This window comes from Pituophis catenifer, unplaced genomic scaffold (genome assembly GCF_029215685.1).
Source record: "Pituophis catenifer annectens isolate HBS135680 unplaced genomic scaffold, rPitCat1.0.hap2 SCAF_8, whole genome shotgun sequence".
NCBI classification, from domain to species: Eukaryota; Metazoa; Chordata; class Lepidosauria; order Squamata; family Colubridae; genus Pituophis; species Pituophis catenifer.
In genome coordinates this window covers 80,828,344-80,855,203 of record NW_027256888.1, presented here as the reverse complement: position 1 = coordinate 80,855,203, position 26,860 = coordinate 80,828,344, and the positions used below count along the sequence as shown (strand labels likewise).

Genomic DNA, 26,860 nt, shown 5'->3' with positions numbered 1-26,860 from the left:
CTTTCCTTGTCGGAAGGTCGCAAAGTGGAATCACGTTGAAACCCCCCTGAGACACTGCGACCGTCATAAATACGAGTCAGCTGCCGAGCGGCTGAATTTTGATCACCTGACCATGGGGATGGCAGCAATGGTCGTTAAGTGTGAAAGCCGGTCCTAAGTCCCTTTTTTCCAGTGGCATCGTAACTTCGAACGGTCACTAAGTGGACTGTCGTAAGTCCAGGGCCACCTGTATGAAAGCAGGCTGATTTTTTTCAAAAAAAAAAACAAAAACCAGTCAGGTTGGACTCCTGAGGCCTGCTGTTGTGATGAATCCACGATCAATTATACGAGGGTTTCACAGAAAATAGCGCTTGGTTTAATGCAGTTTTTCTCAACCTTGGAAGCTTTGAAGATGGGTGGACTTCAACTCCCAGAATCCCCCAGCCAGCGGCACTCAGACAAAACGGCCATCAACGAGCACATAGAGATGGACCACATTTACACACCATTCGAAAGAGACAATCCAAAAGCTAAAAGATCACTGCACTTCCTGGCCAGAAATAAAATACCCAGAAGAGCAGAGATTAACACAGTGTTTCTCAACCTTGGTAGCTTGAAGATGGGTGGACTTCAACTCCCAGAATCCCCCAGCCAGCGGGACTCAGGCAAAACGGCCATCAACGGGCACATAGAGATGAACCACATTTACACACCATTCAAAAGAGACAATCAAAAAGCTAAAAGATCACTGCACTTCCTGGCCAGAAATAAAATACCCACAAGAGCAGAGATTAACACAGTGTTTCTCAACCTTGGTAGCTTGAAGATGGGTGGACTTCAACTCCCAGAATCCCCCAGCCAGCAGCGCTGGCTGGGGGATTCTGGGAGTTGAAGTCCACCCATCTTCAAGCTTCCAAGGTTGAGAAACACTGGTTTAATGTCTTTTGGCATCTCGAGTGTAAATCTTTGTGGTGGTATTTTCACAGAGGAAACACGCTGGGCCTGCTTTCAATTCGAACCTGATTTAGAATAAATTCTTCCACGATTTATGTGTCCTCTTCCTCCTTGGGCGCTTCTGATCACGCCTTTGCCATCATTTCTCCTCTTACACCTCCACAGAGATGAGTTTTCTTTAGTAATTGCAGCGACCTTGCTGTGTAATTACCACACTCACTAATTACTACATTGTGTGAGGGAGCCAATGCGCCGGTCAAAAACAAGGCAGCGATAATTCCTGCGGGTCCGTGTGGGCCCCGGGGACCTTCGTGGCGTTGCTAGAAGCCACAATCTGTGGTAGTTTTAAATACAAGCCCAGTTGCTAGCGGTAGTATCCTAATTGTAATTAAAACTCGTTGCAAAGATATCGCGGGGCATTCAAACACCTGATTTATTCCTCTTGGCTTCGGTTTCCTCAGCCTGCCAGAATCTGGATGTGTAAAAAATACAACCAAGCAGATATTTTCTCCCTGTTGTAAAGCTCTCTTACAGCGCTTGTGTTATCTCCGGGTAGTAAAACCAGAGATGGGAGGGTGCTTTCTGGAATGCAGGCTGTGGGTGCAAAAAGTCCTTCCAGGGTTCAGTTTACTAGTTGTCTTGATAATGTTAGGAAAGTGTCTGGGAAAACGGTGGGAAGATGTTAAGGTGCTGGCCCAGAAACCAGGAGATGGTGAGTTCTAGTTCTGCCTTAAGTATGAAAGCTGGCTGGGTGACTTTGGGCCAATCGCCAGGAGATGGTGAATTCTAGTCCTGCCTTAGGCATGAAAGCTGTCCAATCACTTTGGGCCAACCACCAGGAGATGGTGAGTTCTAGTCCTGCCTTAGGCATGAAAGCCGGTTGGTGACTTTGAGCCAACCACCAGGAGACTGAGAGTTGTAGTCCTGACTTAGCCATGAAAACTGGCGAGTGACTTTGGGCCAACCACCAGGAGATGTGAATTCTAGTCCCAATTTAGACATGAAAGCCAGCTGGGTGACTTTGAGGCAATCACTAGGAGACGGTGAGTTCTAGTCCTGCTTACCCAGGAAAGTTGGTTGGGTGACTTTGGGCCAATCACCAGGAGACGGTGAGTTCTAGTCCTGCCTTACGCATGAAAGATAACTGAGTGACTTTGAGCCAATCACTAGGAGATGGTGAGTTCTAATCCTGCCTTACTCATGAAAACTAGTTGGATGACTTTGGGTCAATCACCAGGAGACGGTGAGTTCTAGTCCTGCCTTAGGCATGAAAGCCGGCTGACATCTTGCCCCCAACAATCTGGATTCTCATTTTACCAACCTCAGAAGGATGGAAGGCTGAGGCAACCTTGAGGTGGCTGAGAATCAAACCCCTGGCAGTCAGCAGAATTAGCCTGCAATACAGGTAGTCCTCGACTTACGACACAGTTGAGCCCAAAATTTACGTTGCTAAGCGAGACCATAGTTAAGTGAATTTCCCCCCATTTTACGACCTCTCGTGCCACCGTGTTTAAGTAAATCACTGCAGCCGTTAATTTAGTAACACGGTTGTTAACCGAATCGGGCTTCCCCATCGGCTTTGCTTGTCCGAAGGTCGCCAAAGGGATCATGTGACCCCCAAGCGTCATAAATATGAGTCAGTTGCCTATTGTCTGAAGTTTGATCACATGACCACGGGGACGCTGCAACAATTGTGAGTGCGGAAAGATGCTTAAGTCCATTTTTTCTCCCCCAGTGTCGTAACTTCGAACTGTCGTAAATCGAGGGCGACCTGTTCTGTCTTCGAACCAATGTGACTTTTTTTAAAATTGTCTCTCTTCCACTTCTCTTTTGCTCACCCGTCTGCTTCCTGAAAGCATTTCTGGGCCTAAACACCGAATTTCCCAAATGCTACAAACATCTGTCCCAGTCAAAACGAGTAACACAACACACACAAAAATCTGTTGTTGTTTTTTTTTGTCCAAGTTCTCCATGCTTGGATTTTTTTTTAAAAAAAAGAGTATTTGCAGAGCAGGAAGCGTCTTTGTTCGCTCTAATAATGGGGCAGGACCGGCCCTTCGGCAGACAATCGCCAATTGATGGATCTAGTCCCACCTTTTCGCACAATAGCTTGTCCCCAGATTCGGAGTCAAAGAGTTTCCTGAAAGACTCCCGAGACGCAGGCAGGCACGCACACGGAGCCTGCCCGGCGGGTTGACCGGTTGAATAGTTTCCAAATCCCAGCGGGAGGTGGGAGGCAAAGGGGATGGAATTGGGCTCCTGGAATAATTGGTCGAAAGGAGGCGCGAGGCTTCGAAGGGAAGCCCCGTTCCAGTGGCGCCAACAAATTCCTTCCAGGCGAACAACGAGGGTTTGGAGACTGAAGACACATCGCTACGCGAGACAATGGCTGCATTTCCTTGCATTAAGGCCGCCGGCTTTTTTTCTGTCGCCACGCACAATGGCCCACCGTCCAAACCCCGTCTGATAAATTCTTATTTTAGAAAGCTGATAGCGGGGCGGGAAGCCGGTCGCTTAAGGGCTTTTTTCGTCGGGCGTGGAACGTCTAAACAAAACCCTTCTGTCTCCATTGTCTATGGAGATTCTCCAGCCAGCCAGGTTGTCCCAAAAATGCCCCCTCCTTTTTTTTTTTAAAGAGGCCACTGGACTTTCTGGGTTTCCTTTGAAGACGTTTCGCTTCTCATTCAAGAAGCTTCCTCAGCTCTGACCGGATTGTGTGGAATGGAAGGATTTATATTCCTTGGTCATTTGCATCCTTTTAGAGGGACGTTGAGGCCACTTGGAGATTTGTCTGTGTTGTCAGTTGTCCCAGAGGACAGCTGCTGTTTCAAGAGGCAACTGGACTTTCTGGTTTTTTCTTTGAAGACGTTTCGCTTCTCATCCCAGAAGCTTCTTCAGTTCTGACTGGATGCTGGGGAATAGACGGATTTATATTCCTCGCAGACAGCTGGTCATTTGCATCCTTTTAGACAGTGGTCCCCAACCCCCGGTCCGCGGACCGGTGCCGGGCCGTGGAGTACCTGGCACCGGGCCGCGCAGCGGCCGGGGGACATGAACGCTGCAGCGCAAAGGCTCCTGGGCCGTGCGCAAAAGCTCCTGGGCCGTGCCCCCACCCCTGCGCACGCTCAGCGGGCCGCGGCGATAAAAAGGTTGGGGACCACTGCTTTTAGAGAGCAGTTGAGGCCACTTGGAGATTTGTCTGTGTCCTCAGTCCTCAGCATTTTTCAAGAGGCAACTGGACTTTCTGGTTTTTTCTTTGAAGACGTTTCGCTTCTCATCCCAGAAGCTTCTTCAGCTCTAACCGGATGGCGGGGAACGGAAGGATTGATACCCTTTGCAGAAAACTAGTGATTTGTATTCTTTTTAGGGAGTCGTTGAGGCCACTTGGAGGTTTACCTGTGTCCTCAGAGTCACCTGAATATTGCAAATGTGTGTGTGTGTGTTGTGGCCCGTCAGTGGCCTATGCAGTTAGTAGCTGATTCCGACAGCGAGGAGGCTGGTGTGGTGCTGCGCCAGCAGCCTGTCGTCCTTCCTTAAATAGGCTAGGGGAGTGGCCAATTAGCCCCAAGCCTTACTCTCGAGGAGACCTCCTTCTGAGGAGCCACTCCTGCCTTTTGGCAGCTCTGCGCACCCGTGCATCGAGAAGAGGCTCCTCCTCTTCTTCCTCTTCACAGAAGAGGAAGCTTCCGGAGGTTCATGGAAGCTTCTGGAGGTTCATGGAAGCTTCTGGAGGTTCTGAAGGCCCTGGCTGAATCCCCGCCTCTGGCACCACATCTTCTCCAGCCTCCTCACTGTCCGACTCAAGCGCCAGCTGCACAGGCTGCTGGCGCAGCACCACACCAGCCTCCTCGCTGTCGGAATCAGCTCTTAGCTGCACAGGCCGCGTACGGGCCACAACAATAGCTGAATGCAATGCAAGGGTTAGGATAATCTCTCTTTCTCCAACTTCCATATTGTTGAAACTTTAGGATCAGGCCAGGAAAACGGGGCATCGTCCGCCGGGCCTCCTGACCTCCAGATGTGCAGTGTTATCCCTTTCCATCATCCTCGGCCCAGGCTGATGAGACAGTGGTTGCGGATGATGGGAGCCCGACTCGGGCAAATTTCCTGGCATTGTGGCGGCATAGCTGGATGGAAATGTTCAGCCTCCATTTCCTTTCCACCTACCACCCTGGTTTTTTTTAAACACCCAACCCTGAAATTAATTTATTTGAGCTCTGGAGATCCCAAATAAACAAAAATCCTTGAGGAATAGTGATGAAATAATCTCGGCGGCTCCAAAATAGAACAGAAAAACAACTTTAGGCTGTTTGCATTCAGATGCTGCATGCACGTGGCTTTCGCCTGAAATAAAATTATTTCATTTCCAGCTCCGTTGGTGTCTATTCTCGTAGATTGGGAGATCTGATTAAAATATGAATTTAGGGGAGGAATCGTTGCATGGAAAGGGCTGCGTCTGCCATCGAGCCGTACTACAGATACTCCTCGACGTACAACGATCCGTTTAGTGACGGCTCAAAGTTACAACGGCACTGAAAACTGACTCGGGACCGTTTTTCACACAACCGTTACAGCATCCCCGCGGTCAGGTGATCAAAATCCAGACACTTGGCAACGGATTCATATTTACGACGGTTGCAGGGGTTACGTGATTTCCTTTTGTGACCTTGTGACGAGCAAAGTCGATGGGGAAGTCGGATTCACTTAACAACCCGTGTGACTAACTTTAACAACTGCAATGGTTCGATTAATAACTGTGGCAAGAAAGGGGGTAAAATGCGGCAAAACTCACTTAACGACCGTCTCGCTTAGCAATAGAAATTTGAGCTCCATTGTGGTCATAAGCCGAGGACTATCTGTAATTATAAATGGGTGGTTTTTCCCCCCCCCCCACTAGGTTAAAAAGGGGAAATTTCAAACGTCACTTATTTACAACTGCGGCAAGAAAGATGGTAAAATAAGGGCAAAAGTCACTGAACAACAGAAATTTTGGGCTCAATTGTGGTCATAAAATCGAGGACTACCTGTATTATTATGTCTGTAAGCCACCCAGAGTTACCTTATGGTAAGATGGACGGCCAATATATTTTATAAATAAATAATAAATACAAATTATCAGCTCAGCTGTGGTCGTAAGTCGAGGACTATTGGAAAAAGTGGGAGATGCACGATCCAACCTTTTAAAGTAGCACGGCAAAAATTTATATAAATAACCCGGCTTGAGAGTTTCAACAATGTTTGCATTCTTTTTTCCGTAGCGAAAGAACTATTAAAAATAATAGATAAAATGTTGATTTGGGAAGAAAGGGGAGGTTCTGGCTTAAACCCCTATAATATAGTGAACCCCACAATGTGGGTTTAGGCTTGCTGGTCTCGTTCAGCCCGTCCTACCTCACAGGGCTGTTGTAGAGACTTTGCATAGGTTAGCTTGAGCACTGAGCTACCCCAAATGAAGGTCAGCCAACACTTCGTTCAATCAATCAATCAATCAATCCATTTATCCATCAATCCATCCATCCATCAGCAAATGCTCCAGCACTGGAAGTTTTTAAGAAGAGGTTGGATAACCATTTTGTCTGAAGTGGTATAGGATTTCCTGCTAAGCAGGGGGTTGGACTAGAAGACCTCCAAGGTCCCTTCAATAGAACTATTCTATTCTATTCTATTCTATTCTATTCTATTCTATTCTATTCTATTCTATTCTATTCTTTGTTTTTCTATTCTATTCTTTGTTTTTCTATTCTATTCTGTTCTATTCTATATTCTATTCTATTCTATATTCTATTCTAGTCTATTCTATTCTATATTCTATTCTAGTCTATTCTATTCTTTGTTTTTCTATTCTTTGTTTTTCTATTCTATTCTATTGTTTGTTTTTCTATTCTTTGTTTTTCTATTCTATTCTATTCTTTGTTTTTCTATTCTATTCTATTCTATTCTTTGTTTTTCTATTCTATTCTTTGTTTTTCTATTCTATATTCTATTCTATTCTATTCTATTCTTTGTTTTTCTATTCTATTCTATTCTATTCTATTCTAAATTCTATTCTATTCTATTGTTTGTTCTTTTATTCTATTCAATTCAATTCTGTTCTTTGTTTTTCTATTCTATTCTTTGTTCTATTCTATTCTATTCTATTCTATTCTATTCTATTCTATTCTATTCTATTCTATTCTATTCTCTATTCTATAAACAGTAACTTTTCTCTCTTTTTTCCCCTTTTAGCAGAAAGCGATGGCTCTGGGTGCGTTTTATTGCACACATCAAGAAAAGTAGGTACAATTTTGCTTTAACTATTTTTTCTATGTCTGTCGTTCCACTTTCTAAAATGAGATAAGATAGATGAGATAACTTTTAAGGTCTTTTTCTTTTTTTTTACTGTGAGCACACTGGCCGACATTAAAAATGAAATCCTGTTGCCTGCTCTTAAAAGAAAGTATATATCTACCCAAACACATACATAACACATATATAAGCATGCTATATGCATATATCAATATATACCTGCCCCGTACATACATATACATGTAAGTATTAATCACTGGATTATGGCATTTCCAAAAACATGAGCATAAGTTTCATTTTTTCCCTCAGTTGTCTTCATAACAGGCTAGCTGTGATCAGGTTTATCTGAACGTCTCTGGTGGGCATTTCCCCCAGGACAATATGAAAATTATTTTTTAAAAAAAATATAATTATTTTTAATCATTTTACTTTACGATATTGTGGCCTAGTCTGGAAAAACCTGGATGACATTAGAAAAAGAGAACCCTCTTCCATTTCAACTGGGAGAATGGATTGCACATCTGGATGGCATCCTATGATCTTGCGAACATGAAAATTAATATTACAGGTCTCTGAAAATGGTGGGGTTTGATTGCAAGCAGCCCTCGACTTACAACGGTTCATTTAATGACCGTTGGAAGTTACGACGGCACTGAAAAAAGTCACTTATAACCAGTTTTGACACTTGTGACCCCTGTAGCATTCCCCCCCCATGGTCATGTGATCAAATTTAGATGCTTGGCAACTGACTCATATTTATGACGGATGCAATGTCCCGGGGTCATAGAATCCCCTTTTGCAACCTTCTGACAAGCAACGTCAATGGGGAAGCCAGATTCACTTAACAACCATGTCACTAATTTAACATCTGCAGTGAGTTACTTAGCAGTGGTGAAATCTAAAATTTGTTACTACCGGTTCTGTGGACGTGGCTTGGTGGTGGTGGGGTAATGTGACTGGGTGGGCATGGCCAATTTTTTATTTTATTTTATTTTTTACTTTTAAAAGCATTTTTTCTAACAACCTCTTAAAATGCTTTTAAAAGCCTCTGACGATCCCAGCTGAGTTGCCTGATCAGCAAAGACTTTTTTTTCTTTTAAAAGCCTCTGACGATCAGGCAACTCAGCTGGGATTGTCAGAAGCTTTTAAAAGTTTTTTTTTTTTTTACAACATCTTCGGCCTTTTTTTTAAAAGAAAAAGAGCCTCTGCCAATCAGCCAACTCAGCTGGGATCGTCAAGAGGCTTTTAAAAGCATTTTTTCTACAACCTCTTTAGCCGAAGAGATTGTAGGAAAAAAAATGCTTTTAAAAGCCTCTGACGATCCCAGCTGAGTTGCCTGATCAGCAAAGACTTTTTTTCTTTTAAAAGCCTCTGACGATCAGGCAACTCAGCTGGGATTGTCAGAAGCTTTTAAAAGCATTTTTTTTTTTACAACATCTTCGGCCTTTTTTTTAAAATAAAAAAAGCCTCTGCCGATCAGCCAACTCAGCTGGGATCGTCAAGAGGCTTTTAAAAGCATTTTTTCTACAACCTCTTTAGCCGAAGAGATTGTAGGAAAAAAAATGCTTTTAAAAGCCTCTGACGATCCCAGCTGAGCCGCGCGATCTCGGTGGCTTTTTTTTTTTTACTTTTAAAAGCATTTTTTCTGCCGAAGAGGTTGTAGAAAAAATGCTTTTAAAAATTTTTAAAAAAGCCTCTGACGATTGCGTGGCTCAGCTGGGCAATGGGGGGGGGAGGCAGGGATTTTTGCTACCGGTTCTCCGAACCACCCTCCTCCATCGCTATCGGATCAGGCAATCCAGTCCGAACCGGGAGCATTTCACCCCTGAACCGTGGCAAGAAAGATTGTAAAACGGGGCAAAACTCACTCAACAACTGTCTTGCTTAGAAACAGAAATTTTGGGTTCAGTGGTGATCATAAATTAAAGACTACCTGGACTTGGTTGGAAACTAACCAAAGAGAGAAGCAACCTGGAATTAAGGAGAAACTTCCCAACAGTGAGGACAATTAATCAGTAGAATAGCTTGCCTTCAGAAATCGTGGGTAGCCGCGGGCTGGACTAGAAGACCTCCAAGGTCCCTTCCAACTCTATCCTATTCTAAGACTACCTGTATACAGGCCTTTGCACTTATAATTATGAGAGTAAATCTTTGATTGTTTCTAAGTTGGTTGTTGGATGTTGTCCATCCATCTGGAGAATTCCTGGATCACAGACGTTCTATGAGATGTTTCTGCTTACAGTGGGACCTTCTACCAAAATCCTTGTGGTGGCCACCCGAGTCAGAAATCGTTACGACATAATTGTTATGACAAACTAGACACCATAATTGTTATGAAAAATCACATGTCACGCACACAAGGCGGAAATAGCTCAAGGGTTGATTTTTAAGTAGAAAACAACTCAGGGTAGGAAACATAACTCATCTGACGCTCCCAAATTTTCCTCACTCAAAATGTTTGCCTGTATACGACATGCAGACATGAAACCCTAGTCCGTTCAGAAGGTCCCAGATTTGGGAAGTCGGAGCAACATGGTACAAAGAGTCTGACACCCCACTGCGCCATCAATGTGTGGTAATATCCATATCCTTTAATCAAAGCTTTGAAGTCACATCCTGCCGGCTCATGCAGAATTCTCATTTATGGGTTGCTCTCCTATAGCTGCCGTCACATCTGTCATTCTTGCTGAATTTGAGTAGCGCATGGAGTACTATAAAATGATTGTAAAGGAAAGCCGATTTCCTGCTGGACGGACGTCGGTGCCAGTTTTCCAATCGGACAGATGAAAAGGACCTTCCCTAAAAACGTTAACCTCGTTGGCACTTCCACTGTTCCCTTCCAGCCGAGCCTTTGATGGGTTCGCTGACTTCTGACATCGCTCGGGGCCCTTCCTTCCACAGCCGGTAACAAGGACGGGACCCAAAGGATGTGCAAAATCTTGTAACTCACCTCTTTTGGGGTGCTCCATCAAAGTTGGGTGGAGAAGGAAGCACCGTGAATCCTGGCTGGGATATTTTTATTGGTCTTGATGTCATTGTGCAGACATTAAGGTCAGTTATAAAAATTATGGGCACGAGTGAAGGCAGGCTGGGGAATACTCGCAGTTGTAGTCCACCCATCCTGCCAAAGTTGAGAAAAACAACTTTTAGGGTCTGTACAGATAGTCCTCGAGTTACGACCACATCGGAGCCCAAAATTTATGTTGCTAAGTGAAGCATTGGTTAAGTGAGTCTTGCCCCATTTTTACGACTTTCCTTGCCCTTCACATTTCTTAAGCGAATCACTGCTGTTGTTAAGTTAGTCACACCGCTGTTAAAAGTGACCCCAGGACACTGCAACAGTCATAAATGTGAATCAGTGATAGCTGAATGTAAATCACATGACCGTGGGGATGCTGCAACGGTCATTAAGTGGGAAAAACGGTCGGTCTCTTTTTTTTTTTTATGCCCTTGTAAGTTCAAACAGTTGCTAAGTGAAGTGTTGAAACTCGAGTTCTACCTGTAATAATGCTCTATAGATCGTAAACTCTTGTCGTAAGTTAAGAACTCTCTCTCAATGGCCTTTGAGACCACTTAACGACTGTAACCAGAAGATTCCAGTCCCAAATTGCGGTTGTAAATTGAGAACTACTTGCAATGTCTACTTGCAGAGCCTGTAGTACAGTGGACTAAAGCACTGTTATTAACATCTGCTGCTTGCAATTACTGCAAGTTCAAATCTTGCCAGGCTCAAGGTTGACTCAGCCTTCCATCCTTTCAAAGGTAGGTTAAATGAGGACTCAGTTTGTGGGGCAATAAGCTGACTTTGTATAAATATACAAAAGGATGAAGGCTATTGCTTAACGCATTGTAAGCTCCCCTGAGTCTCCCGAGAAGGGCGGCATATGAATTAAAGCAAAAAAAAAATGTGTGCTTGTTTTTAATATTTGATTTTAATTTATTCATGTTTTAATGCCAGATACAATTTTATGTCCGTAAGCCGCCCAGAGAGTTACCTTATGGTAAGACTGGCGGCCAATATATTTTATAAAATAAATAATATATAAATAAATTGCCGCTCGATGATGAAATGAGCGGAACATGAATTTAATATCTTTATCTTTATCTTTATTTGATTTATATACCGCCCTACTCCCGAAGGACTCAGGGCGGTGAACAGCCAAACGATAAAATACATAAATACAAAATTTAAAAAACAGAATAAAACCGAATTAAACAATTTGGCTCAGACAGATTTAAAACACCCCAATCATTTAAAAAACAGATTAAAATTTTCATATTAAAAAAGAAAAAGGGAAAAGATTAGGCCAGGCCCGCCTGGTGGAATAAAAAGTTCTTGAGAGCGCGGCGGAAGGTGCGCAGGTCCGGGATCCTCCGTATCTCCGGGGGGAGCTCATTCCAATAGTAGGTGCCCCCACAGAGAAGGCTCTTCCCCTGGGGGCTGCCAGTCGACACTGTTTGGCCGACGGCACCCGGAGGAGCCCCTCTCTATGAGAGCGTACCGGCCGGTGGGAGGCTATTGGTGGTAGTAAGCGGTCCCGTAGGTAACCAAGTCCTAAGCCATAAATAAATAGAGGAGTCACTGTGTTTGCACTCAACCCAGCGGACGAAGAAAATGTGTTTTTCCGGAGTTGTGGCTCGTACCAGAGACAAATGTTGTTTTCTGTTTTTGTTTTTTTTTCTTCCTTGCAGTACCTAAAATTAAAGAATTTTGAAGAGGAGGTCAGAGCCCACCGTGATCTGGACGGCTTCCTGGCCAGAGCGAGCATCATTCTGGACGAGACGGCCACTTCTCTAGACGACGTTTTGCGGGAGATGTTAAAACACTTTGCCGAAGACTCGGACAACACCGAGCCAAGCTGCAACTTCGACAAAATTATGAGCACTTTATTCACCGATTCGGGGACGCCCAGAGAGGGAAATGGTACAGTTCCTTCTCGTCTGTCTAGGCTGGGAAAAATTGGGTGAAGGGTTTTTGTTTTTTTTTTTCCGTAGGACGTTCTGGGTGCCCCCTTCCCAGTGGTAAAATGTAAAATTTGTTATTACCAGTTCTGTGGGTGTGGCTTGGTGGCGATGGGGGTAATGTGACTGGGTGGGCGTGGCCAACTTTTTTTTTTTTTACTTTTAAAACCATTTTTTCTACAACCTCTTTGGCTGAAGAGGTTGTAAAAAAATGCTTTTAAAAGCCTCTGACGATCCCAGCTGAGCCGCACGATCATCAGAGGCTTTTTTTTTTACTTTTAAAAGCATATTTTTCCGGTCGAAGAGGTTGTAGAAAAATGGTTTTAAAAGCCTCTGACGATCCCAGCTGAGTCGCCTGATCATCAGAGGCTTTTTTTTTTCTTTTTAAAACATTTTTTCTACAACCTCTTCAGCAGAAGAGGTTGTTTAAAAAAAATGCTTTTAAAAGCCTCTGATGATCCCAGCTGAGCCGCACGATCATCAGAGGCTTTTTTTTTTACTTTTAAAAGCATTTTTCAGCCAAAGAGGTTGCAGAAAAAATACTTTTAAAAATAAAAAAAAAAGCCTTTGATGATTGCGCGGCTCAGCTGGGCATGGGGGGGTGGCAGCAGGGATTTTTTGCTACCGGTTCTTCGAACCACCCACTGCCATCGCTACCGGCCCTGCCCCTTCCCAATTCATGGTAGTCTCATTCTCCATCTGTAATGTTGGAAAATGCCTACAGCTTGATCCCAGGAGTCCTCTGCTCCTTAATTTACATACAATAGTCCTTGACTTACAACAGTTCATTTAGTGACCTTTCAAAGCAGAGGCGTGTTTCACATACTGTTACCACCGGTTCGCCCAGCAGCGGAAATTTGAACAAAACACGGCAATTTGCTCGTGCGCCATCAGCACGTGCGCGCAGTGTCAAAAACACAGTAAGATAGGATGGGATTGCGCCCGCGCGGGTCAGCTGAATTCCCACTGTGGTTCAAAGTTACAACGGCACTGAAAAAAGGGCCTTGAGGAAGTTTTTCAAAGTTACAACCTTTGCAGCATCCCCATGAACATGCAATCCAAATTCAGCTCGTCATAAATGTGAGTCAGTTGTCAAGTGTCCGAATGTAAAATCACGTGACTGGGGGAGGGGGGAATGCCACAACGGGCATAAGTGTGATTTTGTTTTCACGCTTTTTCACTGAATATTCAGAAATAGCTTTTGCAGGCTATTTTCAGTACCGTTGTAACTTCGAACGGTCACTATTAACTTACGAGCTGCAGTGATTCACTTAACAGCTGTGGCAAGAAAGGTCGTAAAACAGAGCGAGTTCACTTAACAAGTGTTTTGCTTAGCAACAGAAACGTTGTAACTCGAGGATTAGCTGTGGACGTTAGCTTTCTGGCAAACGTGGGGCGAACTCAAATAGATATGTAAAAATAAATCAAAATGTGATTTCTTTCTCTCTCTTTTTTTTTGTCTTTTGGATAGTTCACCTTTTGTCGGACACAATTCAGGGTGTGACGGCCACAGTCACCGGGATCCAATATCAGCAGTCGTGGCTCTGTATCATGTGAGTCCAAAAATTTATCCGGAGGAATCACCAGAACATTTTGGTGCAAGCAGAATTGAGGCGGTCCATTACAAATCTTCTATGGCAGAAATAGATCTTGTCTCTGTTTGGTTTATGGTGTGGAGGAGGAGGATGGTAGTGTCCTTGGGGCTCTCTGAGCTTGGTCGTTGTTTTCTTGCAGACGTTTCATTACCTAACTAGCTAATATCATCAGTGCCAGAAGGGAGTGGGGTTTGCAGAGAGGAAGAGGAGGAGGAGGAAGAGAACTGTGGGGTCCTTGGGGCTCTCTGAGCTTGGTGGTTTTCTTGCAGACGTTTCATTACCTAACTAGCTAATATCATCAGTGCCAGAAGGGAGTGGGGTTTGCAGAGAGGAAGAGGAGGAGGAGGAAGAGGACTGTGGGGTCCTTGGGGCTCTCTGAGCTTGGTGGTTTTCTTGCAAACGTTTCATTATCAGTCTACGTCACGTCATCAGTGCTAGAACGGAGTGAGGTTTGCTCCCTGTTTGTATACAGTAGCTTGCCTTGCCAGTGTTCGTAAGATTGCATTTTTTTTCCTTGGTGGTTCCTTGATTTGCTTTCAGACATTTCATTACCCAACTAGGTAACAACATCAGTGTTAGGAGGAAGTGGGGTCTGGCCTCTTTTTATACGCCTTGTCAGTGTTGGTGGGAACGGTCTGGTGGTTCCTTGTTGTTTACTCTTTCCTTGTTAGTTTGAGTTGGTCGTTTCTTCTTTCCTGTACTGTTTTCTGCTTATTTGTCTGGTGTTCATCCCTGCTTATCTGGCTGTTGATTGCTGGAGAGGATGTGTTTTTGTTTTTATTTTTAATTTTCTTCTTAGCTTTTATTGTCTCTTTTGAAAGGGGTGTTAAAATGATTGTTTCTTCTAAGGAACCGGTTCTTCCAAGTCCTTGGAAAATCGGTATTTTCAAAAACTTAGAAAACTACTCTGGGTTACCGCTTCGGACTCCCAAAAGTTGTGGACAGTGGTGGAATGTTGCTGGTTTAACAACCGTTTTTTTTACTACCAGTTTTGTGGGTGTGGCTTGGTGGGCGTGGCAGGGGAAGGATACTGCAAAATGTCCATTCCCTCCCCACTCCTGGGGCCAGCTGGAGGTGGTATTTGCCGGTTCTCCGAACTACTCAAAATTTCCGCGACCGGTTCTCCAGAATCTGCTGGATTTTATTTATTTATTTATTTATTTATTTATTTATTCATTTATTCATTTATTCATTTATTCATTTATTCATTTATTCATTTATTCATTTATTTATTATTTAAATTTCTATACCGCCCTTCTCCTTTCGGACTCAGGGCGGTGAACAGCCAAAAATAAAACATTTGTACACAAAAGTTAAAATAGTTTTAAAATAATTAAATAAAGTTTGGCCTACAATTTAAAACATTTCAATTAAAAACAGTATCAATTTTAAAACCAATATAAAATTAGGCCAGCCCGGCTAACTGAAAGAGATGAGTTTTTAGGGCCCGACGAAAAGTCCGGAGGTCTGGGATCACTCGTATCTCTGGGGGTAGATTGTTCCAGAGGGTAGGTGCCACCACAGAGAAGGCTGTCCCCCTGGGGGTCGCCAGCCGACATTGTCTGGCACCCTGAGGAGGCCCTCTCTGTGGGAGCAAACTGGCCGGTGGGAGGCAATTGGTGGCAGAAGGCGGTCCCATAAGTACCCCGGCCCTAAGCCATGGAGCGCTTTAAAGGTGATCACCAACACCTTGAAGCGCACCCGGAAGTCCACCGGAAGCCAATGCAGCTCGCGCCGGAGAGGAGTCACATGGGAGCGCCCTGTCGCTCCCATGATCCCTCGCGCGGCCACATTCTGCACCAGTTGGAGCCTCCGGGTGCACCCCAAGGGGAGCCCCATGTAGAGAGCGTTACAATAGTCCAGACGAGAAGTGACGAGTGCTTGAGTGACCGTGCATAAGGAGTCCCGATCTAGAAAGGGGCGCAACTGGCATATCAGGCGAACCTGATAGATTTTACCCCGATGCGTGCCCAAAGCGCTTGCATTTAGAAGCTCAGCTACTTACCAAGTCAGCAACGGTAAGTAGAACAGCGAGGGGGACGGAAATCAGCTGTGCCGCGCAATTGAGATGAGCTACAAAGCAGGAAATAAAGGACAGGATAGAGCAGAGCCAACTGATCGTCGGTGCTACCAGTTTGCCCGAACCGGTCTAGACCTGCTAAATACCACCTCTCCAGTGCTCCAACACTGGAAGTTTTTAAGAAGAGATTGTAGAGGGCTTCTTGCCTGAGTAGGAGGTTGGACTAGAAGACCTCCAAGGTCACTTGCAACACTGTCGTTCTGTTACTTCACTGTGCTGAATTCAATGGCCAAGAATCCACACAGATGCTGGTGTTAATACAGTTCGTTTAGTGACCGTTCGAAGTTACGGCGGCTCTGGAAAAAAGGGACTTAGGACCATTTTTCATCCTTACGACCGTTGCAGCATCCCCATGGTCACGTGGTCAAAATTCAGACATTTGGCGACTGACTCATATTTATGACCGTTATAATATCCTGGGGTCACGTGATCCCCTTTTGTGACCGTCTTATGAGCGAAGTCAATGAGGGAGCCAGAATCACTTAACAACGGTGCTATTAATTTACGAACTGCAGTGATTCACTTAGCAACGGCGCTATTAACTTACGAGCTGCAGTGATTCACTTAACAGCTGTGGCAAGAAAGGTTGTAAAACAGGGCGAGTTCACTTAACAAGTGTTTCGCTTAGCAACAGAAACGTTGGGCTCAATTACGGTCGTAAGTGGAGGACGACCTCTATTCCAAAAAAATCCCCACCCCATTTTGTGTCTTTATTCCATCACCTCCTCTTAATTAATTTGGTGTGGGAAGCGAAAAGGGAGACAAAAGTACAGATCGAAGTAACATTTCTTAATTTATCTGGTTTTCTTTGTTCGATTTTTCCGCTGAGAAGCTTCCCTTTCAGCTTTAACGGTTGAGTTCTTTTAAAGCCGAATTATTCTTTAATGCAAAATGAAGGACTACAATGCCAGCGGCACCTGTTAAAACAGAATAAAACAATGGACAAATTTTAAATCCTTTGGAAGTTGGTGAATTTTTAAAGCTTTTACACGTATGTACTCTACTCTCCTTTCTTGGTACTGTGGGAGAGAAAATAATGAAGGAATAAATTTCCTTCCTTTCGAAATGCAAAAGACCAGAGATTTGAATATAATTTATGACCACTGTAATCCTTGACTTACAACTACAATTGGGGCCAGAAGTTTGTTTGCCAAGAAAGATGATCATTAAGTATATTTGCGCCTGATTTTATGACCTCTTTTGCTAGGGTTGTTAAGCAAATCACTGCATTTGTTTAATAAATCATGCCGTCCTTAAGCGAATCCTGGCTTACCCTGTTGACGCCGGCTGGGAAAGTCACAAATGACCCCAAAAATTGCAATTGTCATAACTCCATCAAGCTAAGCATCCAAAATTTGATCACATGGCTGCAGGAATGCTGCAACGGTCATAAGTGCGAGGACCGGTTGCAAGTCACGCTGTCATAACTTCAGGCGGTTGCTAAGTGAATGGTTGTAAGTCGAGGTCTACCTGTGCAGGTAGGCTTCAACTTAACGACCGCAACTGAGCCCCAGATTTATGTCGCTAAAAGAAAGATTTAAGTGAGCTTTGCCCCGTTTTACAACCTTTCTTGCCACGGTTGTTAAGTGAATCACTGCACTTGTCAAGCTAGTCACACGGTTGTTAAGTGAACCTGGCTTCCCCATTGAATTTGCTTATGGGAAGGTCTCAAAAGGGGATCACGTGACCCCGCAACCGTCATAAGTACATGCCAGTTGCCGAGCATCTGAATTTTGACCACGGGGAATGCTCCAGTTGGTCATAAACGTGAAAAATGGTCGTAAATCTCTTTTTTTGCATGTCGTTGTAACTTCCAACTGTCACTCGACGAATGATTTTAAATCAAGGACTACCTTGTTACTCACATACTGCATTCACGAAGACAATTTCTGAAGCTTTTAACGAATCCTTACGAAGTAGAATTTGTTGGTAGGAAAAAGGACCTTTTGTTCGAAGTTAAAGGTAAACATTCTCCTCGCACATATGTGCTAGTCGTTCCCGACTCTAGGGGGCGGTGCTCATCTCCGTTTCAAAGCCGAAGAGCTAGCGCTGTCCGAAGACGTCTCCGTGGTCATGTGGCCGGCATGACTCAACGCCAAAGGCGCACGGAACGCTGTTACCTTCTCACCAAATGTGGTCCCTATTTTTCTACTTGCATTTTTTTACCTGCTTTCGAACTGCTAGGTTGGCAGAAGCTGGGACAAGTCACGGGAGCTCACCCCGTTAACGCGGCACTGGGGATTCGAACCGCTGAACTGCCGACCTTTCGATCGACAAGCTCAGCGTCTTAGCCACTGAGCCACAAACTTTTGAGTTCCAAACAGTTTTGGATTCAAAATGCCTTATTTTGAAGCACTCAGGTACGGTGGGTTCCCCCCCCCCCGCCGCCATGTTCCAGTTTGAAGGTTTCAATTATGTGGAGATAATTTTGAGCTGGAAAAGACAATTTTAGCTGTTTACGGCTGTGGGCTGGGCGCGCGAAAAGCCCTTTCTTTAACAAGTCCCAAAGGAAGTGTTGGGAAAAAATTTCTGAGGGAAAGTTGGAGGCATTATAACTGACATATTTGCAAGTTACCTACAGCCAGGAACGCTCACTGCCAAAAATTTAAAAAAAAATTAAACTTAACTTAAATCAAAATGTCTTAGAGCCGAGATGTCCAACCTTAGCAACTATAAAACTTGCGGACTTCAGCTCCCAGAATTCCCCAGCCGGCTATGTCAGTGGGGGAAGCCAGATTGGCTTAATGGCCGCATGATCCACTTAACAACTGCAGTAATCTGCTTAACAGCCATGGCGAGAAAGGTCATAAAATGAAGCAAACTCACTGTACAGATTTGGGGTTCCATTGTAGTTATGGTTTACCTGTATATTCTGCCACACTTTGTTTACAAAAAAGACATTTAAAAAAAAAAATGACTGAAGTCATTTAACAGCTGTCTCACTTACCAACGGAAATGTTGGGCTCCGTTGTGGTCGTAAGACGAGGACCGTAAAACACATTCCCGCCACAATTCTTAAGGAGTTAATCTGACTCTTGCTTTGTCTCTTAGCAAAATGCCGATCTCTGAGAATTTAAGAAAAGAAAAAACAATGCAAATTTAAATGATTCCTCCAAGATCATGTTCTAAAGCAGGGGTCTCCAATCTTGGCAACTTGTGGACTTCGACTCCCAGAATTCCTCAGCGACTTCTTGCCACTTCGATGATAGGAAAGATGCTTTTTTTTCATTGTGCAGATGTTCTCTTTAATTAAATGCAGGCAACTCGTTTGCCATAAGAATTGGGGTAATTTATTTACTGAGTAAGGCAGGAGCTGAGTAATGTTTCCTTGAAGTTTTTGGGAAGGGCTCCGGAAGCAACAGTACTTAGTAGGTATTCTTACCAAGGCTTCCCCAGCAGCACGAAGCAGAGTCCTCGTCCTGATAAACCCCTTGTCAAGTTTCCGAAAGATGCCCTAATTAATTCATGAGCCATGATCCAAACTTCAAAGGAAATATAGTCATTTATTAGGAGCAACATTCCGGCAATACTCGGATGCAGTTAGGACTGATCCCACGTAGATTTACGTTCCCCTATGACCCTGTCTCTCCCCTCCTCTCTGGCCATGTCATAAATCACATTCTCCAATTAACCACTTTGGCTGGCTGTGAAACCTAACACCCTCCTTCCGATTGCGGTCAGGAAGAATGTATGGAATTCACTTCAGTTCTCCCTCCCTCCTGCTCATGGCAATTTGAAACCCCTTTTATTTCATTGACAGTGAATTCCTCTCCAGCAAAGTCTTTCAAGATAGTTCACAATTACCGACCTTTACCAAGCTTGGAAAGCGGCCAGGCCGAGATCTTTCAGACGCCGCGATACTTGGCAAGAATGCAGGAATGAACTAATTGCCTACTGCAGACTCCCCTCCCCTTTCGCTCCTCTTTTATGTGACTCTGCAGATAAGAGATGTTTCATCAGGAAGAAGAAAAGCAGAATAACCGGAGGTGGTATTCAACTGGTTCGGACTGGTTCGGGTGAACCGGTAGTGGCGACCTGCGGGTGGGCATGCCTACCCTCCTGGTGTTGTGACCTAGGCTTACTGAGTAATTACACTACACAATTAGTCCCCAAAAAACAAATTTTATTGTAACAGCTGAGAATTACATTCATTCCCAGCTGAGTCCCAATTAGTTGCAAAACAAGTCCTTCGGAAGAAGTCCTTCGGGATAATCACCAACCTTTATCTTCTTTGACACCCTGCCAAAGGCCTTACTTGGCAAAGCCCCACGGAGCTCAGAAACAAACAAGAGATGCTGACTGGAAACAGAGTTAGCAATGTTGCTTTCCTGCAAAAACCCAAGTTTCTCTTTTAAGCCTTATGGGAGGGGCCAATTAACTCTTGGCTTTACTCCCGAGTCATCCCTTTTGCTTTAGCTGCTCTTGCCTTCTGGCAGCTCTGCGCATGCGTGCACTAGGAACAGGCTCCTCCTGTTCCTCTACCTCTCTGCTGTCCGACTTTGGGGGCTCTGGAGTCCGCGCATCACTCCCAGATGGCCCTGGCCCCATCTCTGCCTCCGATGCAGCGCTCTCGTCTGGGCCCTCCCCAGACTCCAGGACTGGCCCATGGTTCTCCCCAGCCTCCTCACTGTCTGACTCCGCTGCCAGCTCCACAAGCTGCTGGTGGACCACAACACGGCAGAATCCCATCCTATATCACTGTGTTTTTGATGCCGTATGCAAGTGCGTACGGCGCGCATGTGTGAATTGCTGTGTCGTTTGACATTGCACTCTTGTGGACAGCGTGCATAAGCGAATTGCTGTGTTTTGTGACGCCACACACGTGCGTGGACAGCGTGCGTGCACATTTCTAGTGCTGGGCGAACCGGTTGCCACAGTATTCTCAAGCCCAGCTCTGAGAATAACAATGTTGGAAGGGACCTTGGAGGTCTTCTAGTCCAACCCCCTGCTCGAGCAGTGACAGAGGGACAATGTATTACCTTGGGAGCCAGAGATGGAGCCCTCTGAGTCACTTTTCCAAACCGCTATGGCGGAAATTGGTCACCATGGTACAAAAAAAAGATCTTGAGACTCTAGGAAGGATGAGGAGAAGAGAGCAACTGTTGTGGCTCCGTTACCTGAGCCTGTGTCATCGGCAGGAGAGGACTCCGAGAGTGAAGGAGAGGAGTTGGCAAGGCCTCCCTCTCCAGGACTCTCCTCTCTGGCAATGCCTTCGGTGCCCGCCGAAGGGCAAGAGATAGGGCCGGGGCCAAGCACGTCCACGCAGCCACAGGTGGACAGTAATGAGGGAGATGAGTCTTGGCTGGATCCTCGGCAGCGTCGCAGAGATAAGCGCGCACAACAGAAGAAGAGTCGTGCCAGAGATTAAGCTGAGTCACTGGATCACACCCCACAGGATATAAAAGGCGGTGAGGTGGCCATTCAGACTCTGTGACGGACAAAACTAACTACTATCGAGTCACAATGCATCTTTGGAAACAACATTCTCGGCCTTGGATTTATTTTACGAACTGGACAATTCTTGAACTGTGTGTATTTTGTTTAGGAGTAAAGTTCTTGGCACGCAGCTACTGGGTTGCTGCCAAGCCTCTTATCGGAAGAATTGGTTGTCTGCCAGTTTATTTAACCCCCGGTTGTCTGTTTGTGTGCGTGTGTGAGACGGTGACAAAACAGCAACCAAGATGATGATGGGGCTGGGAGCTAAAACATACGAAGAACGGTTGCAGGAACTGGGCATGGCTAGTCTAGTGAAGAGAAGAACTAGGGGGGACATGATAGCAGTCTTCCAATATTTGAGGGGCTGCCCCAAAGAAGAAGGGGTCAACCTATTCTCTGAAGGCAGGGCAAGAACCAACGGATGAACTAATAAAGGAGAGAGAAGCAACCTAGAAATAAGAAGAAATTTCCTAACAGTCAGGACAAGTAACCAGTGGAACAGCTTGCCACCAGAACTTGTGGATGCTCCATCACTGGAGGCTTTTAAGAAGAGACTGGACAGCCGTTTCTCCAGAATAGCAAAAGCACTTATATACTGCGTCACAGTGTGTTACAGCCCTTTTTAAGCAGTTTACAAAGTCAGCATATTGCCCCCAACAATCTGGGTCCTCATTTTACCGACCACAGAAGGACGGAAGGCTGAGTCAACGTTGAGCCGGTGAAGATCGAACCCCTGGCAGTCAGCAGAATTATCCTGCAATGCTGCCTACTAACCTCTGCGCCACCTGGAATGCTATAGGGGTTGGACTAGAAGGCCTCTAGGTGCCTCCAAAGTCTGTATTAAATCGGCAAACGGCCACTTGGCCATTTGTCTCGGGATGACACGTTTTCCCATCTCCGCAGGAGCCATAAATGCGCCGAGAAGCACTGAATTATTTCTGCAAGCGATTTAAAAGTAATTTTATGCCTCCCGCTTGGACCGGGAGGCAACTTCCACATTAACGGGACTGAATTACCGTGCGTAATCCAGGTCATTATCAAACAATGGTTTTAAAAGAGCAGGTTTTTTTATTTCCAAGGGGCTGAAAAACGTCATGGTTTAATACAAAGCTAAGCTCTTGGGGTGATGTAAGCGATATAGCTGTTTTCCATTATTATTATTTTTGCTTTTCTCTCATGCTGGGAGACCTGCTCTGAAGCAATCAATTCGTAACTCAACTACGGTATGAAATACTACGCAGTAGTAACATAACACCAGTGTGGGCTGCTGCCGGTAGTTGCGACCTACGGGTGCGCCCACGTGCGCTCACATTCCCGGTGATGGGCGAACCAGTGTTCTGCCCCAGCTATGGACCCCAAAGAACGCAGCACACACAAAGTCCGTACAAACCTTAGTTTACTAATTAAGGACTACTCATGAGCTTTCTTAGCAGTTGTTCGAACACAAGTACAGTTTAAATCAGTCTTTTCTGAACAAGGGCTGTTAATTTAACTTCATGAATAGCCGACAAGAATCCAAAGAATAATCACTCCATTCTGAGGCACAGTATTTCAGATAACCGTAAACTTACTGTCGTTGGCAGAATGCTCAGAAGCAATTTGCAGGAAAACTGACAAAGAGAGAAACAAGAGCCGAATCAAAACGTTTCTGGAATCAAGACGCGAAGGAATATGAACGAAGTTGTTTCCTGCAAATTGCATCAGTCGTCGTCCTTCCTTAAATAGGCTAGGGGAGTGGCCAATTAGCCCCAAGCCTTACTCTCGAGGAGACCTCTTCCTGAGGAGCCACTCCTGCCTTTTAACAGCTCTGCGCGCTCGTGCATCGAGAAGAGGCTCCTCTTCTTCCTTTTTACTTATGGGAGGTTCTGAAGGCCCTGGCTGAATCCCCGCCTCTGGCACCACATCTTCTCCAGCCTCCTCACTGTCCGACTCGAGTGACAGCTTCACAGGCTGCTGGCGCATCACCACACCAGCCTCCTCGCTGTCGGAATCAGCTACTAGATGCACAGGCCGCTGACGGGCCACAACAACCACAGTTGTTACGGTACGTGACATCCACCTCTGCATAAGACTGGGAATCCCACCTCATTTCTAATTAGTTTTCCTAGGGATTATTAATTCATTTCTTTTATTTACTTCTTTATAGAAGTAAGTGTGAAAACGTTCGTAAGTCACGTTTTTCAGTGCTGTTGTAACTTCAGGCGGTCCCAAAACGAATTGTTGTAAATCGAGGATTACCTATATCTTTTTTTAAAAAAATGGTCCTGTGTTGAATATTGGGGCTTAGGCCACCTTCTTCCCTAGATTCTGAATTTCTCCAGAAGTTCCTCTATTTCTTTTCTTTTTATAATTTTATTTATGATTTTTTTTCTTTCACTTCTTTCACAAAGCACTTTCATCCAAAAGTGCTTGGTGAACTGTGCGTTGTCTGGGATCAATACACTTTGCCTACAAATCTGATAATGATATTACCATTTAAATATACATAATCGTAACTTTTCAACTTCTAACATTTGTGTATACATTAGTAGTTATAATACGTTCCATTATATTTCAGTATACATAATACTAGTTTCCCAATTTGTACTTTCTACTTGTTTTTTCTAACACTTAATAAAACAACCACCCTGTTAAAAATATCCTACATCTATCCATCATCTTTTGCCCTTTTTAGAAATTCCTCTTTTTCAATCCCTCTAAAATCCAAGGTAGATTTCAATTTGGGAAGCAGTTTAGCCACACAGACCTCCAAGAACTTTTGAACAGGACTTTTTGATTAAAAAAAAACAACCCTAAAAATGATTATGAAAGAATTTCTATAATTCTGGTGGAGCTGGAGAGTTATTTATAGTTAACTAGCTGATAATCTAGTGTTGTCTGGGTATACCAGAGGGAGCCCCCTTGTGGAGTACTGTGAAGCCGTTAGGGTCTCCTGCTTGAGAAGGGGTGTACAGTAGAAGCCACTTTAAGGCACAACAGGCTGTATCTTAACAGAACGTGAATCCAAAATGCACACTATCACTGTCAAAAGTACTGTGATTTAACAGTACTTTTCATTTCAGTGGCCCAGGCATTCCTGAGTTATGCTGGAACACACACACACACACACACACACACATCGAGGGATGTTAGGGGTGTCTTATCCCCACAGTATTTCTTTCCAGAAAATAATTCTTCTGTGTACCAAGTTTGGTTGAAATTGCTCGAGGCGTTCCAGAGTTATGCTGGAACATACACACATACACAGCCATTTATATATATTTCCACCTCTTTCACTTGCCCAATATCAAGAGTGTTGGACAGCCTTCGCTTTGGGGCTGAAAGCTCAGTTTCCATCTGCTTTCGTATTATAAATGGACGGATCTGCCATCAAGTTTTTTGTTTTTTTTTACTTCTGACAAGTGTGAGAACTTCACTTCGCACTTCAGGATGCTTCTCACAAAGCCTTGTCAAGACCCTGGATTATATCCTTAAAAAAGTGATTTTATTTTTTGAGTCCAGCTATGAAATCTCAGCTGCTTGTAGATTGTAAGGAGTTGAGTGGATGAATTCCTTGGATTTCGGGTTAATTAAGGCCTCCAATAAGATATGAATATGAGCGGGGGTGGGTTTCACTTACCTTTACCACCGGTTCGCCCCGTATGTGTGCTGACCACACATGCACCCAGCCTTCCGCACATGTGCTTTATTCGCTCGTGCACCTTTCGCACATGCTCCTGGCCTCGAAAATGTGCCTAAATAGCACGGGAAGGGCCCACCCTCGATTGCTGCTACCAGTTTCAGATTTTATAGCGGGTGATTGTGTCACGGCAAATCTCAGTGGCTGAAATGATATCAAAAAGAGACCCCCGTTCATATAGGGACCATTCGAAGTTACAACGGCACCCCAAAAAACGTGACTTACGACCTTTTTTCACACTTACGACAATTGCAACATCTCCACGGTCACGGGATCAAAATCCAGGCGCTTGGCAACTGGCTCGTATTTACAACGGTCGTAGTGTCCCGTGGTCTCCTTTTGTGACCCACTTGACAAGTCAGTGGGGATGCACTGAACAACTGTGTTTCTACCGTGTTTTCCCCAAAATAAGACCCTGTCTTATATTTTTTGAACCCCGAAATAAGCGCTTGGCCTTATTTTCGGGGAGGTCTTATTATTTTGGGGCGCGTGGAGGAAGATGGGGCTTCTCTTGCTGTCTTATCTGATTTTCAGCTGTGTCTCCCTAACCTTAACCAGAGGAAATGGCGGGGACCGGTTGCACATGTGTTTAAATATTTTTTGGGGGGGGTTATTTTCGGGGAGGGCTTATTTTTAGCACATGCCCTCAAAAGCCCGATTGGGCGTATTATCCAGGGAGGTCTTATTTTCCAGGGAACACGGTAGCTTAAAGCCTGCAGTGATTCACTTAACACTTACAATCTTTAAGAAAGATCTTAAAAGGAGCCTGGATAGCTCAACAGACTAAAAACACTGTTATTAACATTCAGCTGTCTGCAATTATTGCAAGTTCGAATCTCCCCAGGCTCAAGGTTGACTCAGCCTTCCATCCTTTCTAAGGTAGGTAAATTGAGGACCCGGTTTGTGGGGGCAATAAGCTGACTTTGTATAAAATATACAAAAGGATGAAGGCTATTGTTTAACGGCTTGTAAACTGCCCTGAGTCTCCGGAGAAGGGCGGCATATAAATCTAATTAAAAAAAAAAAAGGGACAAAATTCACTTAACTGTCTCACTTAGCAACGGAAATTTGGGGGCTCCACTGTGGTCGTCAAGCCGAGGACTGCCTCTAGTATTTTTCACTAGAAGTTGATGCTTTGAGGAGCACAGCGTTTCCCAAAGATAATAATAATTTTTTTAAAAAAGCGAGATGGGATATATGTTACTGCTATTGAATAAAAATGGAAGCTGTGCCATTTTAGTGGATGCAAAGAACAAAACCCTGAATTGCAAATAGTGGATTAAGCAGTTCCCTTCGCGCACTGATTTGGGCTGATGAATATACATGAGAGCTCAGAAAATCTAAGAAGCCGGAGGATTTGACAGATAATCCGAATTGCCCCAGAAATTCTCTGGCATCTTTTGCCCATAATTGCAATACATGGACGATTGCGAGAAATGGACCCGGCAATAAACTTTTTTGCAGATTGATGATTTTCAGCCATCCTCAAGTGGAGCTGACCAACACCAATGCAATATGAATGGTTTAGCATATAAGTCTCATTAGCCAGATTTCTTACAGATTATTATTTTTTTCAATATTGATGAACTGTCACTGGGCGTCTATGGAGATTCTCAGTCATCCAGGTCATGGATGATCAGGAAAGGCCTGGCAAATAAAACTTAACGAAGAATGGTTGCAGGATTTGGGTTTGGCCAATCTAGAGAAAAGAAGGACTAGTGGGGACATGATAGACTATTAATATCTTATTCGCAGTAAAAGGAGTGTCACTTAGAATATGGAGATTGGTATAAAAAAATAACATACTGAAATATTGAATAAACAAAGAATGAAAGATTGTAATTCAACAAAATATGTGTACCAGTGGTGGAATCCAAATTTTTTTTACTA

General features: G+C 44.4%; 1 protein-coding gene across 1 annotated transcript in view; it reads left to right on the top strand.

Moving 5' to 3' along the window:
• The window catches only part of SLC4A11 (solute carrier family 4 member 11), an 89,978-nt gene that overhangs the window by 26,492 nt on the left and 36,626 nt on the right, over positions 1–26,860 (top strand). The window contains exons 4-6 of the mRNA XM_070949176.1: positions 7,159–7,205; positions 11,911–12,142; positions 13,652–13,733. Of these exons, the coding sequence (XP_070805277.1) occupies positions 7,159–7,205; positions 11,911–12,142; positions 13,652–13,733 (361 nt within the window). The remainder of the gene's footprint in view (positions 1–7,158; positions 7,206–11,910; positions 12,143–13,651; positions 13,734–26,860) is intronic.